The sequence below is a fragment of the Lepidochelys olivacea genome (genome assembly GCF_965140295.1).
Source record: "Lepidochelys olivacea isolate rLepOli2 genome assembly, chromosome: 27".
NCBI classification, from domain to species: domain Eukaryota; kingdom Metazoa; phylum Chordata; order Testudines; family Cheloniidae; genus Lepidochelys; species Lepidochelys olivacea.
This window is the reverse complement of record NC_140437.1, coordinates 14,221,185-14,244,030: the sequence shown is the minus strand read 5'-3', so window position 1 is coordinate 14,244,030 and position 22,846 is coordinate 14,221,185. Positions and strand designations below refer to the sequence as shown.

Below are 22,846 nucleotides of genomic sequence, written 5' to 3'. Positions count from 1 at the left end.
CCTGTCCTAAACTCTTGGGCAGGGTCACTGTGTTTCGCTCCAGGGCTAGCTGCCATTCAGCGGTGGGCTAGGAACTGATTGCAAAGTGCTTTAGATGAAAGCTGCAGTATAGACGCCAGTTAGTGTCCTCCACAGAACCGGAAGCTCTCTCTGCAGATGGTTCCATTCTCCTGCCGCTGTTCACGGGAAACTCCCATGGATGCCGATGACGGGCAGAACGCTATATTTCACACTGCAGGGATCTCTCTGCATTTCACAAGTCCCTAATTAGCGAATTAACCCTCCCAGCACCCACAAGGGTAGCTCATTAGCATCATCCCCTTTTTACAGGTGGGGAAGTCTGGGGCCGGGAGAGGCAACTCTCCTGGAGTCACTAAATGAGTTCAAAGCTGGGAGGAGAACCCAGGAGTCCTGACTGTGTGATCATGGGCAAATCACTTAAACTGCTCTGGTCCTTGGTGAAACGGGGAGAATTGATACTGACTCTCCAAGTGCAATAGGCTGGACGCAGGAATCGCTGGGTGAGATTGTCCGGCCTGCGTTGTACGGGAGGTCAGAAGCGATGATCAGACAGTCCCTTCAGGCTTTAAAATCTCTGAACCCTCCAAGCCTGCCTTCACAAACGTCTCTTGAGCACTTTGAAACCCGATCGTGGGTTGCAGCAGAGCTGCTGTTATGGCTACCCTGTGCTTGTACAGCACCTGGCATAATGAAAAATCCTCATCATTATTCCATCTGGCAGGCGCACAGAGCACCATGGCACCTTCTGCTTCCCGATCCCATCGGGGTGGGGTTAACTGTTCTCGGCCATTTCCCCCCACCCCCCACCCCAGTGTCTCTGGCTTAACGCTGCTGCTTCCCCCCCCCCCCCCCATGTGGAGATGGTAGATAAGCCTGTGGTTTGTGCTTTTATTTTTGCTCGGGTTTGTGCTGTTTAGCAGGAGTGCTATTCACTCACGCCATCTCGGCTTTTTGGCCGTTCTTGAGTAGGTCGTCTTCCTCTCCGCCCCCCTGCCCCCCCCCCACGATAATGCTGCTTGGGATGGGGACCTGGGGACAGGCCTTGCTACAGGCCGGCATGCAGGAGAGAGTGGAAATGTCTCCCCGACCTGCCCTGGTCTGGCCGAGGCATCACCTCGCCCAGCAAAAGCAGGGTGGGTTTTAGTGTTGCATGCTGCCCTGAGGTCAAGGGGTCAAGGTCGTAGAGCTTAAGGTCAGATGGGATCTCGCCTGTGTATAGGACAGGCCCCTAAATCCCACCCAGCTGCCCCCCGCCCCAAGATGAACAACTGGAATGAGACTAAAGTGTTACAGCGCTTAGAGGACTAGCCATTGCTGGTGTCACTGGGCCGCTGCCGGCATACCCGGGGCTGTGAGAAGCCACGTTGTCACCTGCCCTTAGTGTGACGAACCTGGGTCCGTGTCCACAGGGGCCAGCTGCCTGGCTCTCCCAGCCCCAGGCAACACGCGGGCTCCACTGTCCTTCCGGAAGCTAGGGATAGAGAATCCCCCCGGCATGCACTGACAATAGTTCTGTCTGGTCAGGGATTGTAATACTTTTGATCTAATTCCAGTCACCCTCTCCAGGGAGGCAGAAACTCCTCTCCAATCCCTGCACGTCCTTTTGATCCCTTCCCATTCCCCCCCCCTCCCCCTTGTTTCGATTGCGAGAGAGGGAGCAGGGTACAATAGCAGAGGCTGCGTTGCTCAGTGGAGCGGGTGAAATCCTGGTCCCAGCAGAAAACAGCAAAACTCCCACTGATTTAGTGGGAGCCAGGACTTCGCTCCAGGACTCCTGAGTTCTACCTGCGGCTCCCCTGCTGGTTTGCGGTGTGTGGGGCAAGTTGTTGCCCCTCCTCTGCTTCAGTTTATTGGGCCTGATCTGCACTGAAGAAGTTTGACCCGCGTAACTACTTTGGTAAAAGGTGTGACCATTTTGCCGGTGTTGCTATGCCAATAAAATAATAACACCTCCCTCGTATTATAACGCTTTTCATCGGTGGCTCTCAAAGCACTTTACAAAAGAGGTTAACATCGTTTTACAGATGGGGAAACTGAGGCACGGGGAGGGGAAGTGACTCACCCTGCAGGCCAGTGGCAGAGTCACAAATAGAACCCAGGGGCTTGTCCACACGGTGCAGGAGTGTGCATCAGTGGAGTGTGAATCCTAATACACACCAGCAATCGCCCCCTCCCGCCTCAGCAAGTTTCTAGCACTTATGGTTGTGAAAGAATCTGAAGTACTTGATCCAAGGAGACAAGCTGAAAGCTCAAACCAGCAGGCAAAGAAAAAGAACTCCACTTTTTTTTTTATTTTAGATCTCATGATTTTTAAGCCAGTCTCTTGATTTTGGGGGGTCGGGGGGTCATGGGTTTTGAATGTTTGGGGTTTGTGATGCTGCAGCAGGACTGAGCTCCGACCATAATCCCGGACTGATCAATCGAGCGCTCTGTTGACTTCTCTCTAATAGGATGTGTAGCATCAATCGTTGTCGTATCTAGGATCTGACCCTTCCCGATTAGGATCCAGATGTGAGGCCTGATTTCCCCCCTTACTTGCACCAGTAAATTGGGAGTAACTCCGCAGAAGCCAATGGGGTTGCACTGATGTAAAAAGGGAGAACCAAGCTCAGGAATTGTGTGTTTGGGCCCATCTCTCATTAGAGATGCCATGGCTTTGGCCAACAACATCCATCAAATGATAATCCCTAACTACCCTCTTTTAATCAACAGATCTCACAGGTCTTTACAAAGGAGGTCAGTAGCATGAGCTCCATTTTACAGAAGGGGAAACTGAGGCACAGAGAGGCGAAGTGACTTGCCCAGATTCGCCTAGAAAACCAGTGGCAGAGCCAGGACTAGAATCTAGGTCATCTAAATCCTTGGCCTATCTACTAGCCCTGGAGGCAGATCTGGGGCTCAACGCGTGAAGGATCTTTGGAGCTGGCATTTCTGTTTCAGTGGCTGTTTCTTTTGACATATGCATTCAGAGGACTGGGCCAGGTCTTCCACTGATATAAATCAGTGGAACTCCATTGACCCCAGCTGTTAATTTGGCCCCGAAAAGGGGCATGTTTATTGATGAGAGATGAGTTTCAAATTAGCACATAAACCTCTTGCTGGTCTTGGTTAGCAACCTCCTCTAATTTCCTCGGAAGGTGATCCGTGTTTTGCAGAAGGAAGCATTAGCCCTCGAAATAGCCAGCAGTTTTGTTTTTAATAAGAGAGAGTCTTTTTTTAAATTCGGGGTTTTTTCTTTTGCAAGCCTTAGAGGCAACCAGCATTTAATTCGGTGGTTTCCTCATTTCAGTCTCATAGGCAGAGCTTCAGGAACCTCTGACACTGCAATATTGCACTGCAGATATTCATCACAATCACAGCAGTTAAAAACCCCCCAAAATAAGTAACTTCATTGCATATGTTTTCTATACACCCAGCACCTTCCAACCCAAAGCACTTCACAGACTGTACACCAATTGCAGTTTCACTCGACTGATATTAGGGCCATATTATGCTAGGCTCTGTACATAACAGAGTGTGAGAGACCGTCCCTGCCCCAAAGCACTGGCAGTCTAAATAGACGAGGCAGGTGGAGACTGGGAGGGGAAGCGTAAGTGAAGTCTCTTGCCCAACAGCAAGTCGGTGGCAGAGATGGGGCTAGAACCCAGGCTTCTTGAATCCCTGTTCAGTGCGCTACACGTTAGACAGTGTGTCTGTTGTGTAGACTTGCACCACTGAAATGCAGCCACCTCTGGGGTAGAAGACAGCCAGAGTGCCAACTCCAAGCAAAATAAACGAAGGCTGAGATTCTTGCATATTAACATGACTCCAGAAGCTGGGGCTTTGAGGTCATTTTTTTTATCCAGGACACTCATGCAACTCCACCACCTGCTCCAAAAAGTGTCTCTTAAATGATCGCTCAGCATTTTTCTTCTCTCATGAAGTCCTTCCATCCCACTCTCAGTGCGCTCGCTCGGGGTGTAAATAGGGAAGCCCATTCAAATGACCTCATGCGTTTGCCTCTCGGCTCCTGTTTCCCTCCCTGCAGCGCTTGGGGGTTGGCGATTGTAACTGTGCATCTTAAAAGCGTACGCAGCAGAGCGGCAAAGGCAGCTGGGAGCATCGGTTGCTCGTTCACGCGTCAGTCGCTCTTGCCCTGCCGGACCTTTCTTTTTAAACGGGCGCTTCCCAAGGTGGTTTGGGTTGGAGACAGGCCTGGCGAATCCTTGGCTCTGTATGTGGGAGGGAAGGGGTTAAAACCCAAACCCTGGACTAAACTTTGCAAACCTGCCGACCAAACTCACGGATCTTCCTTCCCCATTCCCTGTTAAAACAGTAGGGTCTTCTTGAACTACTCCTGCCCGAGGATGGCACTAAAAGTAAGGTGCACAGCCCCCCCACCTCTGCCAGCAGCCGAGGGACGCCCCCCTTTTTAACCATCAGAGGGAGGGTCCGGAACAGCCTCCCACTGGGAGTTGTGGGGACAAACCACTTCATTCGTTTTAAGAGAAAGCTGGACAGATTGTCTGATGAAGTTGCTTGTGATGCTGGGGGCCAGGGCTCACTTCTAGTTGATGTCTTGCTTATCTAAAGCTCATGCTTCAGGGTTCCAGCAGCAGAGGTCAGGAAGGGATCCCTCTCTCCTCCCAGTGTATTCTGGGCGGGGTTTTTTTAAGCTCCTTCCTCTGAAGCATCAGCGATGGCCACGGCTGGAGATGGGACACGGGGCGGAGTGGGCCAGGGCTCTGAGATAGCACAGAGCATTTTCTCTCTCGGGGGCTTGCCTGGCTGGGTCTTGCTCCCATGCTGAGGGTCTCCCTCTTCGCCACATGTGGGGTCGGGAAGGAGTTTTCCCCCAGATCAGATTGGGAGCGACCTTGGGGTTTTTTTTCACCTTCCTCTCCAACGTGTGGGTCACTTGACTTAAAGCTAAAAAGCTCTGTGGCATGTCTCACGTAATCATTTCTCTACCAGCGCGCGGGCTTCGGCCCCTCCTAGTCTCTGCCCATAGAATCATAGAATATCAGGGTTGGAAGGAACCTCAGGAGGTCATCTAGTCCAACCCCCTGCCAATCCCCAACTAAATTGTGGCACAAAACAGTCTTGTCTCCTGGGTAATGCTTTGGTCTCCTGGCGGTTGTTGGAATTGGTGGGTGGGGGCTGGCCGGTGTTGGTGGCCTGCGATGCACAGATCAGACTAGGTGGTCTGGGGAATCACTTCTGGCCTTAAGCTTCATGACTCCCTGGGTTGGGTGAGCAGAGCTCCTCCTTCTCCGACACCCTGAGAGCGCCCCCCTCCTCTTTTTCAATCTGCTATAACCACGGGCCTTAGCACTGTGGTAGCCACTTGGCGGCTGATCAGTAGCCAGGCTCTGCGGCACCCCCTGCTGGCAAGCCCAGCCTGAGCACAGAGCGGGCGGGCCGGATCCCCTTCATCTCGCCTCTTTATTTTGCAGCTGGAGGAGGGTGTAAATGGCACGGGCAGACCCGTTCTGCCCCCCCCCCCCCAGGATCCCAGATGCTCCCATGAGACCACACCTCCTTGCGAAACATCTTGTCCCCTCTTCCCCCGCCTCTGCCACCCACACCCATGGGCCCCCGCTGCGCTCTCTGCTGACGGAGAGCGTGAGGCGTGGGGGCGGGGGATGTGCAGGAGTGGGGGCCGGGGAAGGGCTGACCACAGCATTTTATTAAAAGAGTTGAGGCTTGTGGGACTGGGGGAGGAAGCAGAAGCAAAAGAACAAAAGAGTAAAAAGAAGCGCGTAGGAGCCAGCCCAGCTGCAGCCTCTACCTGATTTCCCATCTCAGCCCGGCCGCGTGCAAACCCCGTGAGATGCTGCCCGTGTGCGCAAAAGAGAGAACGGCGGTGCGGGGGGGGGCAAATCATTGTATTGAGAAACTTGCCACAGCTTAGCGGCAGTGCGCTGCTTTGTGTCTCGTGATCCGAGAAAAAATAATTTGACTTGAACTCCTGGTGACTTGAATTGTGGTATTCAGGAGGCCCGGGTGTCCTAGATTGTGGGGGATTGTTTCTTAGAGGACGTGGCCTCTGAGTTCGTAGATTTCAGGGGCAGAGGGGATGGTGAGGTCATCTAGGCGGGTCGGGCTCTCACGTTTCACCCAGATTCCCCTCTGTTGAGTCCAGTAACTTCTTTGGGCTTGTCTACACTTAAAACACTGCAGCGATGCGGCCAGAATGCGTCAGTGAAGACGCTGCCTACGCTGAAAGGAGATGCCCCCGTCGGCGGAAGTGATCCGCCTCTCCAAGAGGCGGTCGATGGGAGAATTCTCTCGTCCACCTAGTGCTGTCTACACCAGGGCTTGGATCAGTTTAACTGCACCACTCAGTGGTGTGAGCGACATGTTACACCAGCCAAATTTCCTAGCGTCGACCAGGCTTTTGACTAACGCAGAGATACTCAGACAGAGTTTCCAGAGCTGCAAATAGCTCTTTAATGCATCTCCTGCGGCTCTCTGCAGTACATAATATTAAAACACCCTGTGATTTAATGATTAACTGATCTAATGTCAGGTTTCAGAGTAGCAGCCGTGTTAGTCTGTATTCGCAAAAAGAAAAGGAGGACTTTTGGCACCTTAGAGACTAACCAATTTATTTGAGCATAAGCTTTCGTGAGCTACAGCTCACTTCATCGGATGAATAACTGATCTAAGTTATTAACCAGTCAGGAGGCTTTTCCTCTGTTATTAACCAATTGTAGTTGATAAAATACTAATACTTGGGCAGTCATTTTGCCGAGAGAGAGAGAGTGTGTGTGTGTGTGTGTGTGTTTCATTTGAGATATATATATATATATATATATACACACACACAATGAATTCACACGACTGTGACTCTTTTGGGTAATGTTGACTACTAATTTGTCTCCTGAAACCCTGAGGTCTGAGTATCGCTGGACTCTAAGGCTTTGTCTATACTGGAACTGGAATGACAAATTTTCGGTTGTTCAGAGGTGTGAAAAAAACCACTCCCCCGAACGACAAAAATTTTGCCGACGAAAAACGGCTGTGTGAGCAGCGTTCTCTCCTGCCGACCAAGCTACCGCTGCTCCTTGGAGGTGGAAGTTTCTTGTTGGCGGGAGAGCTCTCTCCTGCCAACATACGGCGGCTACACTGCACACCTTTCTTCTGTAGCTGTGTCGCTAAAAGGTGCATAGTGTTGACGTAGCCTGAAGCGAACCTTTCAGGAGGACAAGGCGGGTGAGGTGATATCGTTTATTGGACCAAGAGACCAGCTTTCCAGCTTACACAGAGCTCTTCTTCAGAAAGGGAAAGGTACTCAGTGTCACAGCTAAATACAAGACAGAACAGATTGTTTAGCACAAGTAGTTAGCACATATTCTAAGGGACCATTCAAGGGGAAGTGGCTAAGTTAACACCTCTGCAGACGTAGGACAAAAAAAGGGGAGGAGTGAGTTAGTTACAGATTGTTTATTGTAATAAACCATATGTCTTTATTCAGGCCATGGTATTGAGTGTCTAGCAAAATTATGAATTTATGTTCCCAGGCTCATCTTTTGAGAGTGTTTGGGCAGGTTTCCTTTGAGGATGAGCACGGAGAGGTCAGCTATGGAGTGATCACTTTGGGTTCACCCACAGGGGATGGGGGTGTTTTTTGTCTTTGGTCCTTTTTCTGGGTGAGTTCATTTGAGAGTGTAGTGATTGTCTGGTTTCACCCACATAGTTATTCGGGCGTTTAGTGCAGTAGATGAGGTACACCATACATTGTGATAGGCATGTTTGGGACCCCTAGATCTTGAAAAGTAGGGATCACCTCCCCCACCTTGTCTCTCTAATACCCTGGGACACACACGGCTACAACAACACTGCAAACACCAATGGAAAATACCTGCTGGGAAAGCATGTGGTCTTGATCTAACAACATCAAGAAATGGAGCATCCACCACTCTCCTTGGGAATTTGTTCTAAGGGTTAATCACCTTCATTGTTAAGCATTGGTGCCATATTTCTAATTTGAATTTGTCCAGCATCAGCTTCCAGCCAGGGTTCCCATTTATGTCTTTCTCCCCTAGATTAGAGTCCTTTAGCACCTAGCATTTTCACCCTGTGAAGGTACTTTGACACCAGGATAAATCACTTTTCAAGTAAGACAATGTGGTCTAGTGCATAGGGCTAGGATTTAGGAGACCTCTGTTCTGTTCCCACCTCTGCAACTAATGAGTTGTGTGACTTTAGGCAAATCACTTTCCTGCTCAATGCCTCAGTTTGCCCTCTCACCATTTGTCTGTTTACACGGTAAATTCTTTGGGGGCAGGGACTTTTTCTTGCTAGATATACAGATGGTGCCTACCACAATGGGTCCCTGAACTTGGCTAGCCCTTGAGGTGCTGCCATAATGGGACAGACGTACAAGTGGTATAAAGGTCCATGGCAGTGGTTCGGAGGCTGGGAAAGAGAATGAAAAGCTTTGGACTTTTTGATTTAGAGAGAGGACAAACAAGAGGCATGAGGGAGAGAGAGAAAATGAAGAATGGAAGAGAGAAGGTAGATCAGGCGCTCCTATTTATCCTTTCCTATAATATGTGGACAAGGGATGTCCAGGGACAGTGAAATGCAACTTTTTGGTTTTTATACCCAGGGAACTTCCTGTTTCTGGATATTTATCATAGCCAAGAGCTTAGAAGGATTCAAAAAAAGTTTGGCCATTTACGTGGAGAATGAGCATAGCCGCAGTTCCGTTACACAGGGTAAATGCTTCATAGGGGTAATAAATCCGCATGCTTCAGGGCATGAGTGAATCATAAGCTGTCTGGGGTCAGGAAGACCATCTCTCTTATGGGAAATTACTGCGTGATTTTTCAGTATGGGGGTTTATAGGCAGCTAGTGCTGAGGGGCAGGAGATAGTGGCCCATTGCTCTGACTCAGAATGGGCTGAGAACTTTTACTGCAATCAGTGGGAATTTGCATGAGGATTCATTCACCCACCCCCCGGTGAGATGAGTAACAATTACTTATTTGCAAAAAGAAAATGGGGACTTGTGGCACCTTAGAGACTAACCCAATTTATTTGAACATAAGCTTTCGGGAGCTACAGCTCACTTCGTCGGATGCATTCACGAAATGCATACAGCTCACGAAAGCTCATGCTCAAATAAAATGGTTAGTCTCTAAGGTGCCCCAAGTCCTCCTGTTCTTTTTGCGAATGCAGACTAACCCGGCTGCTCCTCTGAAACCAATCACTTATTTATTATCATCCCTATTTGACCCCGGGAGAAGCTGAAGTTGAGAGATGTTAAACAATGCACCCAAAGTTGACATGACAAATGAGCAGCGGAGCTGGGACTAGAAACCAGGACCCCTGGCTCCCACTTCTCAGCGAAGTGCTAGTCCCCATTCTGCTGTTCCTATAGTTGTACAGTGCTGCTGGCTGCTCGCCCTAGGAAACGAGATGTCCTATTTCATTCTGTTGCGAAGCACCAAGTACTTTTGTAAGCAGCAAACAATTGGAAGGGGATGGTCTTGTGGTTAAGGCAGCAGTCTCATACTCGGAAGACTGAGGTTCAATGCTGAACTCTGCTCCTGACTGCCTCTGTGACCTAAGTTATTTAGGGCTGGATTTTCAAGTCCTCCGCTCTTCCCTTTGGGGCTAGAGAATTAACAACGCCCTGAGAGCTGCCGTTGTGACACAGACGGGTCACAATAGGCTGCCCTCTTTGGCAAATCTGTCCCTGGATCTCTCTCAGTTCCTCCATCTTTAAAATGGGATGATTGCCTATTTAGAATGTCAGCTCTTTGAGGCAGGGACTGTCTCTTACTATGTGTCTGTACAGCACCTGGCGCAGTGGGGCTCCAATTAGGCGCTACCTCAGTACAAATGGTCCTCGCCCTCTACGGGTCACCGGACATGAATCCAGAGATTGGAGGTGGCTGGTTTTTCGGGGCGGGTTTGGTCTGAGATCTCTTGTCTTCAGTGACTTACCAAAACCCACCCATTTTATTTTTAAATGAATATATTTTTGGAAGCGGTGGGGGGGGTCACATTCAGAAACTGTCGAAATTTTCCGTTTTCCATGCAAGACTCCTGTTGGGGAGGAGATTAATTGCAAACAGCTTTTCTGCTGCGTCAGGCTTCCTGAAAGGCTGTGAAGTGTCTGGGGTGGAAAAGTAGATCTTGGGGCTGTTTCTTTCTGCCATTAACATCTGTTCTGGGAGTGAGCGAACATGTTATTCCCCCTCCTGCCCCATCGCCGCAATTAGCTGTGGCCGGGGGTGATGCCATCAATAGACGGCGCCTTGTGAAATTGGGGCGAGGTGGAGAAATCATGGCGCCTTGTGCACAGAAAAGTTTCCTTCCACTGTGGCGGGCAGAGCCCAGTGGGGCAGTTTGGCGAGCGGGTGCTGAAAATGCAGCAGCCTGTCCACCAGTTGCCTTCGGTGCACAGATCTCCTCCCTGCCAGAGCACTCACAGGCTCTGTGGTTTGGGCAGTTCCTTTGTTAATTTCAGCTCGACGTCTGGTTTGCTGGGGGAAAGGAACAGGAGTGCAAGGTGGGGACCGCTCCGGAAGGAGCTCGGGGAGCTGAGCTGTGGAAAATCCGGCCACAGGTGTCCTGGTGGGAGCTGCAGTACCTTTGAATCTGAGCATCTTCAGGACAGAGTCTGGCCTTCTACAAGTGGCTCAAAACCCATTGTCTCCTGAGGCAGAAATCCAGGTTCTCTCTATCCCAACACAGGCCAGTAATTCACCCCCACTGCCTGACCCTTGGTATGGAATATACAAGGAATCAACATGCAATAGGCATAAATCCTGCAGGGCCTCATCATTATTATATGTGTTACAGTGGTGCAGAGAGGCCGCACAGTGCCAGGTGCTGTACATACTCCTAGTAAGAGCTAAATGGACAAGACAGAGCAAGGTATCATTATCCAGAGCGGGAGCTGACATGGATTAAGGGCACTCGTCTCTTGAGAATCGGGCCCTTCCTTGATCAAGGAGCCAGTGGCATGGCCAGAATTTGAACCAAAGCCTCCCGAGTCCCAATTTAGGGTGTGTCTACACAGCACCTAGACACCCCCGGCCAGGGTTTCAGCACTTGCCTGCTATCTTTTTAAGGCGCACCAGGCTTTTGCTTGTTTCCAGTGGTTTAAAACCATTCCAAGCTTGATCCAGATGCCTGACGCTGATCGGTGCTAGAACGAATCCTTCACTGGATGGCTTGCAGAAACCTCATGCATGATTGCTCCACTTTAGCTGCCTTCAAAAGGAGAAACCTTTCCCCCTTCCCAGTCGCATCCAGAGGTTGCAGATGCTCGGAAGGTGTCATCCAGAAAACTGAATCCCCATCTCCCCCCTTCCATGCGAGTTTGTCTGTGCTGGGAGCTCGGGCTCAGAAACTTGCCCCTAGCGCTCGCCTGGGCGGTTGGGGGGGTCTTTGCAGGCAGCGCTGTCCTTGAGGAGGAGGATTTACGGAGCGTTGTTAAGGGCACCCGACGCCGACCTTGCGAGGTGCTGAGTGCATTCTGCAGCTTGCAGTAGGTGCTCAGAACCGCACAGGATTTGATTTGGCGGGAGGTCTGAGCCCCTGTGTCTTCAACCAGTGCAGCAGTGCACCGCGGCTTTCGGGAGTGGGCTGCACGGGGCCCAGGTGGACCTGTAGGGCACCAAGGTAGGATGGGAAGATGGTTCAAGCACAAGGGGAGACAGGGCATGAAGGTCACTGCAGGGCGGGCTTGGGGTCGGCCATAGGGCTGGGTGTTGCCGGCGGGGGGGAGGGGGGCTGTTTCAAAAGAGGGCAAATGTAGGCACCCAGCTGAGAGCGGGAGGATCAGTCACAGGGGCAAGGATGCAGAGGAGAATTGGGGATGGATCAGGGCCCAGTGATGACGCAGGCCCATTGTAGCGGCCAGTCAGCGAGACGTCCAGGGCTGAACTACCCCAGTGCAAATCCAGAGAAAGCGCTGAGTTTGTATGGGGGTCGCTGAAAGCCAGATTGGCTCCCGAGGTCTATCCGGGGACTGGGCAGAGGAAGAACAGCGTCCACGTAGGATGGGGTGTTCGGGGAGGAAGTGCGTGCCTCGGGGTGGTAACCGGCAGGAAGAGTCCACTTGGCGAGAGGCCCAGCGGGGAGCCTGGGGCGCTGGAAGGAAGCGGGGGTGATGTTTCTTGGGCCACTGCAATAAGCTGAATACTGGGGGCTGTGTCCCCCAGGCCCAGGGGCTCTGGGGACCCCTCGCCCAGGCGGGGCTCACCTATCCCCGCCCTCAATCGGCAGCTGAACGCTCCTGCTGAAAGCCGGCGAGGGGGGAAGACGGGAAGGAGGCGCGGCAACTCCCTCCCTGCACAACTTCTGGGCATCGCCCCGCGAGTCGCTGGAGGTGTGGCACCCATCTCGCAGGCTCAAGAACCACACGCCTTTCCTGAGCCGCCTGCACCGAATGGGCCCCCCGAGAGGTTGGTCACCCTGGTTAGGCGGTGGGGGATTTTTTTTTTCTTTTCGCTCTTGCTTCTAAAATAAACCTCCGCTTTGTGAGCATGTTGCCTAACCCACTTGCAGCCACACACCCTGTGTGTGGGGGGGGGGCTTTTCTTCTTAACCAGCCTTTATTTGAAACACTCACTTTTCCTGTCTTCAGAAGCACAAACCTCACACAACTCTCCTCGGCCGCCACCGACATGTGTCTCCACTCTCAGCCCCGGCCTTCGCCTCCCCTTACAGGAAACGGTTCACGTTTGCGAGGCCAAAATCCCGGTGCCATGGCTTGGAACGGCGCCAGTCTGTTATGTCTGCCACAGCGTGCCAGGCAGCGGTGGGGGACGGCAGGGGAGAGTCCTGCTTTGCCATGCCTGGCCTGTCTTTTGGTTGATTTGCATTGCTAGTGATTGAACTGGAGAAGGAAGTTTCCACTCTTTGATCTCTGAGGGGCAGAAGGTTATTTTGGAGGAAGGGAGGTTATACTCAGGGCAGTGCTTTTTCTAACCAGCTCCCCTGCCCTTGCCAATGTGGGACCCCCCCCCGCCCCAGCAGGGCCTGGTGGGCTGGGTTGGGGGGTTTTGTTTTGGAAGGCAGCAGAAGACCGAGGGAATGGCAGGTTCCCCTGTGCTAAAACACGGGCTCCAAACGGCCACAGTATTTCAGGTCTGAAATATTCATGGGGCGGCGGGCGAAAGTCGGGCATCCTGGCGGCTGTTCGGGCCTCAGGGAGCGAGAACAAGGTGCTGGCGACTGCCTTGCCTGTGTGAGATCAGCCAGCCTAGAAATCCCCTCTCCACCTCACCTTGCCTTCCACTGCAGCGTGGCCTAGCGGTTGGAGTGACTGGGACTTCGGAGAAGTCCTGTGGCTGATGTTGGAGAGGACGTCAAGCCAGATGATGTTGGAGAGGACGTCAAGCCAGGTGGTCCCTGCTGACTTTAGAAGTTGTGAAGCTGTGGAGTGGGGATCCTGGAGACCCGGGTTCTCTTCTTGGCTTGGCTGCTGGGTGCCTTTGGGCACTCCGAGACTCAGTTTCCCAGGCTGTACAATGGGGAGAATGAACCTGACCTCCTCTGTGAAGTGCTTGGAGATCTAGGGATGAGAAGAGCTAGGGGTGACGATTATTTATTATTCGCGGGTCTCTCATTCACATCCAGCCCACTGCCTCTTCAGAGTGAGCCTGCAAAAGAGTTATTGAGCCCATCTCTGTCCTGCTGCATGTCACAGGCTCCGACGCACCGTGGTCACCCCCTTGCTTAGAGAGTAGGGATGGCTTTAGGGGATGGATTCCCAGCTCTGCCACTGGTTCGCTCTGTGACATGGGGCAAGTTGACAAGGGGTACGTCTCCACAGCAGCGAATCTCGGAGCCCCCCTCTGCTGAATGGGGACAATGATGTTGCCTTGTCCTGCTGCAGGCAGGGGGTTAGTTTCCTCATTTTGCAGAAGGGAAGGGAAGGTGGAAAGGTTAAGTGACATGACCAAGGCCCCAGAGACTGCTGCTGCCAGCGGTGGGATCAGTGGTCCCTTAATGAGGTTATTAAGGGCCTGACTCCAGCGCCTGTTGAAATCAATGGGAGGCTTGGCTGGGGGAGGAGGGGGCTGCTGCTGCTCTCGTGAGCTGACCCTGGTGGGGCCAGAGGAGCGGGCTCCGCTGCTGGGAGGGGCCTCGTAACACCTAGCGCACCAGCCATAGCTCTGACAGCACAGCCACAAAGCGATCCCTCCCCCAGACTGAGGGGCCGCAGGCTTTTTATGGATCCCAAAGGCGTCCACCTCTGGGCAGGAGCGTGTGTGACCGGCCTCCTTTAGGAAACATCAGGGCTGGCTTTTTGTCCCGAGCGATCCGTGCCCACGGCAAGGCCCGGGCTCAGGGCTCTCTCCGCGAGACTGGCTAGGGACTGGGCACCAGCTGGGATCGATGGCGAGTTCCTAGAAGAACAGGGGAGCACGTGAGTTTCCGGACACCGGGGAGCTCCAGGAGGTGTAGCTGCTGCGGTGTCTGACGGAGGAGAGCTATAGACGGAGGAACCCCGGCGCTGCTGGCCAGGGCTCTGCTCTGCTGCCTTCTCGGGCTCACAAGGGGCTCCTCTGGGTGAGCGTCGTGCCCATTGTTCACAAAATCCTTCGAGTCGGATCCTTCGGGGCCCTTCGTTTTGTCGCCCGTCACTCCCGCCGGCCGCACGTCAGAACAAGCAATGGCCCGCTTCCAGGGGGATGTGTCCTGTGAACAACGGAGTGAATACAACCCCCGATTCTTTAGGGGTGGTGGGCGGGGGAAAGGGAACGGCGAGAGTGGGGGACCTGTCCGCTGCTGTTACGTGAGGCATCTCCCAGGTCCCCTCGGTGTCACAGTCACTCAGCTTAACGCGGCTGCTCTCTCGTGCTCGGCGTGACAGCCCCTCGGTAACCTCATGAGACAGGTTCTCCCTTCACATCAACATAGCAAATCTGTTTTTTTTTTTAAAGGCGACGCGGAAGTTGTTGGGGAGACTTCCACGTGTTGACGACTTTGGCAGGGCCGCGGGAAAGGCATTGATGGAGCCGGCAGCCCGGCGGGAGGAAAAAGTCGTCATTTATCTGTTGCCTTGTTTGTTTGTTTGTTTGTTTTGTTTGGAAAGCCAGGATGCCTGGGTTCCATCCTTGGCTCACTAGGTGACCTTGGGCAAGTCGCTCGACTTCCTTAGAGCCCCGGTCTCAGTTTGTAAAGGGAGCTGAGTTCCGGGGCTGAAAAAACTGCTGTCTCCTTTTGTCCGGCCCTATCCTGTACTATGATATATAATGTGGGTTATGGTACTGCCTGGGAGTGGACCAGGACCCCGCTGAGCTAGGGGCTGGTCAAACCCAGAACAAAAAGTCAATCTCCGCTCCAAAAAGCGTACAATCCACGTATAGGGCAAGAGAGATCAGCTGGGTACAGACAGGTTAGCGATGGCTGGTTGGTGTGATGAGCCGCGGCCTCCGCTCGTTTTGTTCTCACCTTGTTCTGATGATCTGTGTTAACGTGCTTCACTCAGCCTATAGGGTCGCAGGTCCTGGGGGGAGATCAGACAGACCCCCAGAGCTCTCACGGGGCCTTCCCTAGACTCCCAGGAGCCCCTCTGCTAGCAGGGTCCAGCAGCTATCCCCTTTTCCCAGGGCAGTTGGCTATGATTTGCCCCTGCAGTTGCCCCTCGCAGTCATGGGGGTGCAGCGGCTCAGCAGAGCTGGGAGTGGGGGGCCTCTCCCTGTTCCCGAGCTGGGCCGTCTCCTACGGGGTTGCTTTACGCCTTGCCCTGCTGTCTGCCCTGTGTTAGAGTCAACCTGGCACTGGCCTACACCGAGCTGACCGAGGAGCTGTACCAGCTGAGGACCCTCAGCTCCCTGCAGAGCCAGATCCTCCGAACGCTGCTGCAGGAGCAGCCCATCAACGGCGGTGAGCACGTTCCCGGGGGCGAGGGGTTTGCACGCCGGGGCAGCGGGTTCGGTTCCCGGCGGGGGAGGTCTCCAAAGGGAGATCGGCACCATCCCCCTTGACCAGAGGGGCCCGGAGTTTGGGATCCGAAAGGGGAGAGGGGCTGGGGAAGGATGGAGAGCCCCGAGGTCAGGCTGTCACCCCTGGGGGGACGAGCCCCTCCCTGGGACGTCCCTGCTACCCCTCCTGTGCGCCTCAGGCCCAGAGGGTCGCCCTCTAGGGGCGGAAGGGGAGATGGCTCCTGGATTCCACCCTTGGCCTCTTTCCCTGATCAAGATGGTCCCTGTGCCCCACGTAGGCTGAGCTGGTCCCTGCCCAGCATACCGCCCCCAGGGCACTGCTGTCTGTGCTGCACACTGGCGGGCGGGGGGTGTGTGTGTGTCCCCTTGCTGACTTGCTTGTCTTTTGTCCCATTGCTTTGCAGGCCAGAGGCACTCCCCGCTCTCGCAGCGCCGCTCCCCGGCGCCGCCCTGCCCGTCCCCGGCTCAGCAAGGCCGGTCCCCGGTCCCCCCGTGCCAGTCTCCTGCGCTGCAGCGGCGGTCTCCCGTCCCCCCGAGCCAGTCCCCTGCCCAGCAGCGCCGCTCCCCGGCGCCCCCCCCGAGCCAGTCCCCTGCCCAGCAGCGCCGCTCCCCGGCGCCCCCCCCGAGCCAGTCCCCCGCCCAGCAGCGCCGCTCCCCGGCCCCCTCCTGCCCGTCCCCCGCCTCCCAGCACCGGGCGCCCCCCGCCAGCGAGAGGAACGTGATGGATCTGGGGTACTCGAAGCCCCCAAGCCACCACATCAAAGCCAGCTTCCAGGGGCGCCGCAGCTACTCGGAGGTGAGCGACGCTGCCGTGTACCGGCAGGGCCACTCCCTGTGGCTGCAGCCCGAAGCCTCCACGCTGCCAAAGCACCGTCCCTACGGCGAGGTTTACATCGGCGGGGCCGGGGGCGCCAGAGACGCCTTCGAGGAGCACCTGCGCTTCGAGAAGCAGTCCTCCGACGAAGATGAGTGGACCGTTCCCAGCCCCCCCAGTCCCGAGGCGGGAGCCACCCGCTGTGCCTCTTTTTGTGCCGGCTTCCCCATCCCTGACCCCGCCGCGCACCGGACAGCTGCCTCCTACTCCAGGGCCGAGCACGCGCAGTCCTGGCCGTCGATCAACGTAAGCGCTAGCCCCGGTTACTGCCTAACCCATTGTCCCGCTGCGAGCTTCTTCGCAGCAGCGCCACCTCCAGGCCTGGTCTGGGCCGGCCTTGCCGAACCCCCGGCCCTCACCCCTGGACTCGGGGACGTGTGTCCCCGTTTCTCAGCAATGGGTCTGAACCAGAATGTAGGACGCAGGGAGGAAGAGGAGTGGTGGTCCTGTGGCTAAGGACGGGGAGAGCTGCGTTCCATTCCTGGCTCTGCTGCTGCCGAGCTGCGTGACCTTGGGAAAGTCACTTAACCACTGTGTGCCTCAGTTTCCCCATCAGTAAACCGGGGAGGGGGGGGGCTGTGAGGATCAATCCAGTCCGTGGCTGAGGCAGTTGGTTACCGTGGTGCTGGAGGCCCCATGAAAGCCTGTAACCAGATAAGAAATGTGGGGAACTTTGGCTCCCAACCTTAATCTGAGCTCTGCCTGGTGGACCCCAGCGGTGGACAGCAAGTGCTGGGAGAGGCATCCTCTAGTGAATCCCACTAGGTAGCTCCTGTTACAAGGGGGATTTTCCTCCGCCAGCCCAGCATAACTAGTTTGGCTGAGTGGTGGCTGAGGGGAGCTGACACCTATGTCTCTGCGTCCTTGAAGGCTGCCAGGAGGGGGAGGGTGGGGTGTAACCCCCCAAGGAGTGGCCTGAAATTAATGAGGGGGGAATTCAGGCTGAAGATCCCAGCAAAGCCTGCTGAGGGGGAGACCTGGGGGCTGCAGAACAGTCTCCTGGGGGCAGAAGGCAGTTCAAAGGGAAGACCTGGGCAGCGCACTTAGACCCAGCAGGGTGGATCCCCGGCTGGTGTGAATTGGGGCTGCTCCATTGACATCAGCTGGGCTTCTGGCCCCTCAGCTCTCTGGGGAGGTACCTGGGACTCTCCTTTAAGCAGAAAAGTCATTTTTTGCCCCCTCTCGCCCCGCAGCTGCTGATGGAGACGGTGGATTCTGACATCCGAAGCTGCCCCCTCTGCCAGCTGGCGTTCCCTATCGGCTACCCGGACGATGCTTTGATAAAGCACATTGATTCGCACCTGGAGAACAGTAAGATCTGAGGCTCCTCCTCCTTCCTCCTCATCACGACTTCCTTACAGCCCTGGCCCCCTTTGGATGCTGCATGAAAACACGGGGAGCAACACGCCTCCCTAAATACCTCCAAGTCTTCAGTACCTGCAGGAAAGACTGAACTGTAAGAGACTCACCTCTCGCTCTTCCCCTCACCTTGGTTTTAAGTGGGTTTCTTTTTCCCTCCCCTCCCCGCCCCCGGGAATGGCAGGATCTGCAGTACTCCTTGTGTCAGCCGGGGGAATGCTCCGGTCCAGGTACTGGGGAGGGGCAGAACAGTTAGTAGTGGCTTCTTACAGAGGGTGTCGCTTGCCTTTTACTGCTTCTTCCTTTACAGCTCTTGCTGTGCCATTTGGTTTCTCTGGATGATCTCAGGGAGGATTGATGGAGGATGGATTCCACCCCTCACTCTGAAAGCTGCTGCGGTGAGAGGCACAGAGTTTCCATGCACCTGTCTGCGGGAATCTCAGTGCAGTTTGAGTCTCTCCCCTCTCCCCAGGGGTTTAATTGTTACAGGGCGGTTGGTTCTCTTCAGCTTTGGTCACTGTTGGCCCCTGAGAGCTTTCAAACCAACCTGCCTTGGCCTTTGGCTGCTAGTTCAAGCATCTTTCCATTAAAATCCGTCCCCGCCCTTTCTCTCAGTGACGCTGTTGAGAAACAAAACCCACTTTCTAGAGGTGTAGCATGGACATCCTATAATATTGCACTGAACTTAATGTCGGCTAGGGGCCGTATCCTGATCTCTGCAAAGTCAATGGCTGCTTTTGACTTTGACTCTGGTGGAGCCCAGCTATGTCCCTAGTGTATTTATATTCTCTTTGATGTACCGTTTACTCCTCCTTCATCCTGACACGTTGCTTTGAGTAGCTAGTTACCGTGTATCAAGAATACCCTCTGTGTCCCACATAGTGGTCACGCCCTCACCTTGCCCGCAGTCTCGTGATGGCATGTGACACTGTCGTGATGGCATCATGTTAATTCCACAGCGGTCACCTGCGTGGGTCCAAGACCCACTGTCTCTCTCCGGCCTTACCAAGCATCTTTGCATTGTACTGATCTGCGACAAACCCATTCAGACTGGCCAGCTGCCCTCATTTCCCCCTGCCCGTACCCCGGGGACTGTCTCAGTGGAACTTCATGGAGTCATTCATTCATCAGAAGTGCCCGTACAGTGAAGATCTTTTGGGAGTATCCCACATTTCCTAGCGGGACCCAGAGATATTTTTTGTGCTGGGCAAACCCCCACTCCTTCATCATTCACCAGGGCGCTGATGAAACTAGCAGCCATAGCAGTGCGTCTCTGGGTAGGCATCGGCTGTTCCTCTGGGCCAGATCCTCGGCTGGTGTCATTCGTCCAAACTCTGGGGCGGGGAAGGGAAGGAAGAGACTCTCGCTCGCTGTTGGCAGCGCTGTGGGCTGGGAGGTGGCGTTTGCCCTCCGGCCCTTTCCACCCCAATGCTCTGCCTAGAGATGGGCCCAAACCATTAACAGTTAATCTGGAGCGACTAGATCGCTGGCATTTCAAGGGGTATTCAGATGCAGGGTTTGGGCCCCACTCTCAAATTGTTCTGGGGAGTGGGTGTGGTGTGAAATTGGTTTACTTAGGGTGAGGATTCTCTGGGCCCAAGGGGAATCCCGAGCTCCTTGTCTGAGGAAACTCTCAGATGGGGAGGGCTTGTCCACACTTGAAAGTTAATGCGGACTAAAGCACAGTGTAAATGGAAAGTGCATTAGCTGTTCCTGATTAACCCCCATGTATGGACCCTTTTATTCCACAACAAGCGTGCCCCGTTCCTGTTTAGTTTCACCATTGACCGGGGACAAGGCTGGAATACGAGGATCCACAAATGGAACAACTCCACGGGTAGTTGAGCCCTGGATTGTGGGGTTCATCCATGGAACTGCGAGACCCCAGGAAGTTAGAGGGTTCCAAACTGCCATAAGAAGGGCTTGTGGTTTAACAGGGATCAGAGCAGGGCCAACCTGCAGCTCGGGTGACCCTAGGGGCTGGCCAAAGTGATGACTAGCCTCTGGCCCCACATGCTGGGTGGCCGAGGGGTGCGTTACCGACTGATGGTGCTGGCCATCCAGGGTGGATGGATGCCAAAATTATAGGACCATGAATTGACTGATGGGCTTGATGTGGACATCACGGGGTGCGGCGCTCTGGCCTGCGTTACGTGTACCTGACGCACAAGCCACCCAGGGGTGGATCCATGCAGGAGCTTGGATCATATTGGTCCCTTCTGGCCTTAATGGGCATGTCTCCACTGCAGTTAAACTCCAGTAGCTGGCCCATGTCATCTGACTCGGGCTTGGGCTATAAAACTGTAGGGACCCTTGTGGGGTCGCAGGCTCCAGCCTAACCCCAGACATTTACAGTGCAGTCTCATAGCCCTGCAGCCTGATCCCCGCGAGCCCGAGTCACCTGAGCCCCGGGCGTTTAATCACAGCGTAGACGTACCCAAAGCCTATGAATCAGAGAGCAATTCCAGACGCTTCCAAGCAGGGCTGACGCCGGTGCCCCTGGGTAAGGTGCCTGAGTCTAGCGGGGACGCGGGCCTTTGGGAAAATGCATTCAAACCAGTTTTGTGCATTCTGGGGAGGTGGGGATGACACCCCGCCACTCATGGCTGTCCCCCCCATATCTCATGTCACGCTGCATCTGGGGCTGGAAGTCGTGGCATTGGGCAAAAAAGGGCCCAATCCTGCGAGATTGCAGAAAAATTCCAAGCAGGCTCTGAGCACCCTCAAGTCCCACTGAAGTCGGCGGGGGCTGAAAGGGCTTGAGTCTCCTTGGAAGGCCAGCTGGCATAAATGGATGTAGCCCCTCTGCACCGATTTACACTGACAGAGGAGCTGGCCCCATCCTCCTTGGCTGATGCATCACTCCTTTCCATACTCTGGTAACACACGCTCGCCCACAAGCTGTGGATGTCACAGACAAGACAAAAAGAAAAGGAGGACTTGTGGCACCTTAGAGGCTAACCAATTTATTTGAGCATAAGCGTTCGTGAGCTACAGCTCACTTCATCGGATGCATACTGTGGAAAGTGCATCCGATGAAGTGAGCTGTAGCTCACGAACGCTTATGCTCAAATAAATTGGTTAGTCTCTAAGGTGCCACAAGTCCTCCTTTTCTTTTTGCGAATACAGAGTAACACGGCTGTTACTCTGAAACAGACAAGACAAGCATTTTCAGCAGGCGGAGGATTCCAGCCATATTGAAGTCATGTCACTTTAAGGTTGGGGGAGGGGCCAGCACAGGGGGGAGGAGTCAAGGGCTAGAGAAGTGCCCGTGAGCAATTTAATTTCCCCACTACTGACACCACTTGTCCCACATCCACATGAAATCTACCTCAGAGCCAACGAGAAGCAGAAAGGATGGAGAAGCAAGATGGGGCTGAGCTGCCCAGGTCCGTCTGTAGGGGTCTGATGCATTCTGCATTGTGGCGCAAAGCCTGATGCGACAATGCACGGCTCTGTCTGAAGAGCCCAGAGCTACCCCTTCCCCATGCGTGGCCTGCAGAGAGCTCTCAGTGTGTCGTTTATTGTAGGCTGCTCCGGGCCTGTTACTTCAATCCCCCCGTTCTAGTCCCACGATCCAAAGCAGAAATACGTGATGTGGTATAATCTCCGCTCCTCTCCCAACCGAGCACCCAATCGGGAGATCCAAGCGGCCTGTCAGTCATCGTTCTGTGCTGCATGCTCTTGACTGACCCCTCTCGATACGGCCCGCCAACGAACACGGGCCCCTGAGATCCCCAGCTCAGGAGAACGTGGAGAGACATTGGTCTGTACGTATCTTCCTTTTGTGTATGTTCTCTTTGAAGAGATCCTGTGCTCTGTGAAACAGAATAAGTCAAATAAAAGTTACCTATAGACTGAAGCGTCAATTGGCAGCCAAAATCTCTTCTCTTTTGGGCTCTGTGGGTCAGGGCTGGCTCGTTCGCTTTTGCAGTTAAATTCCCCAGGATAACATAATCTGCTTGGCCAGGGACAAAACGTTGGTCTAGTACTTGGAGTAGAGGATTGGGAGTCAGGACTCCTGGGTTCTATTCCTGGCTTTTGGAGGGAGTGTGGTCTAGTGGTTAGAACAGAAGAATGGGTGCCAGGACTCCTGGGTTCTATTTCTAACTTGTGGGGGCGAGGGCATGTGGTCTAATGGACAGAGCTGGGCACTCCTGGGTACTACTTTCAGCTCTGGCAAGGAGTGAAGTGCTTCCCAAACTTCTGATAAGAGTGAGCCACCCCTTAACAGATAAATTGTTTGTTCCATCCCCCTCCCTCCCCGCCTCTCCTTTTCACGATCACAGCTTAAGCTCATCTCTAGCTGGCAGTGAAATTATATCCCTGACAGCACGTCTCCCAGGGAGAGGGGTAGGGAATGGGTCTGATTCGCTCCCGGCTTACACTGGTGTCAAACTACTAACTCCACAGATGTCTGTGAGTGCTGGATCAGGCTTCAGCTGGGTGGGCTGGAACCTGATTCACCGTGTGAGAACAGCTGGTCCGTGAGGGGCTGTCTCGGCTATGTTAGAGTGGGGTGACTCTGATGGTCTCCGGGACTGAGCAAGAGCGGGCTAGAAAATGGAAATCCCTTCCTGAGAAAAAGTTGACTTTTTTTTTTTTTTTTATTTTCTGTCCCTAATGAAAAGTCAAAAATGTGAAATTTTTTTTGCAGGAAGGGAGGGATTTCCAGATTAAAATCTGTATGG

The 22,846-nt window shown here is 54.0% G+C and overlaps 1 protein-coding gene across 1 annotated transcript in view; it reads left to right on the top strand.

The window, feature by feature from the left end:
• Positions 1 to 21,138, top strand: part of TBKBP1 (TBK1 binding protein 1) — a 59,518-nt gene extending 38,380 nt beyond the window's left edge. The window contains exons 8-10 of the mRNA XM_084615999.1: positions 15,745 to 15,863; positions 16,327 to 17,042; positions 17,990 to 21,138. Coding sequence (XP_084472125.1) covers positions 15,745 to 15,863; positions 16,327 to 17,042; positions 17,990 to 18,118 — 964 coding nt within the window. The 3' untranslated portion in view covers positions 18,119 to 21,138. The remainder of the gene's footprint in view (positions 1 to 15,744; positions 15,864 to 16,326; positions 17,043 to 17,989) is intronic.
• The last annotated feature ends 1,708 nt before the right edge of the window (positions 21,139 to 22,846 follow it).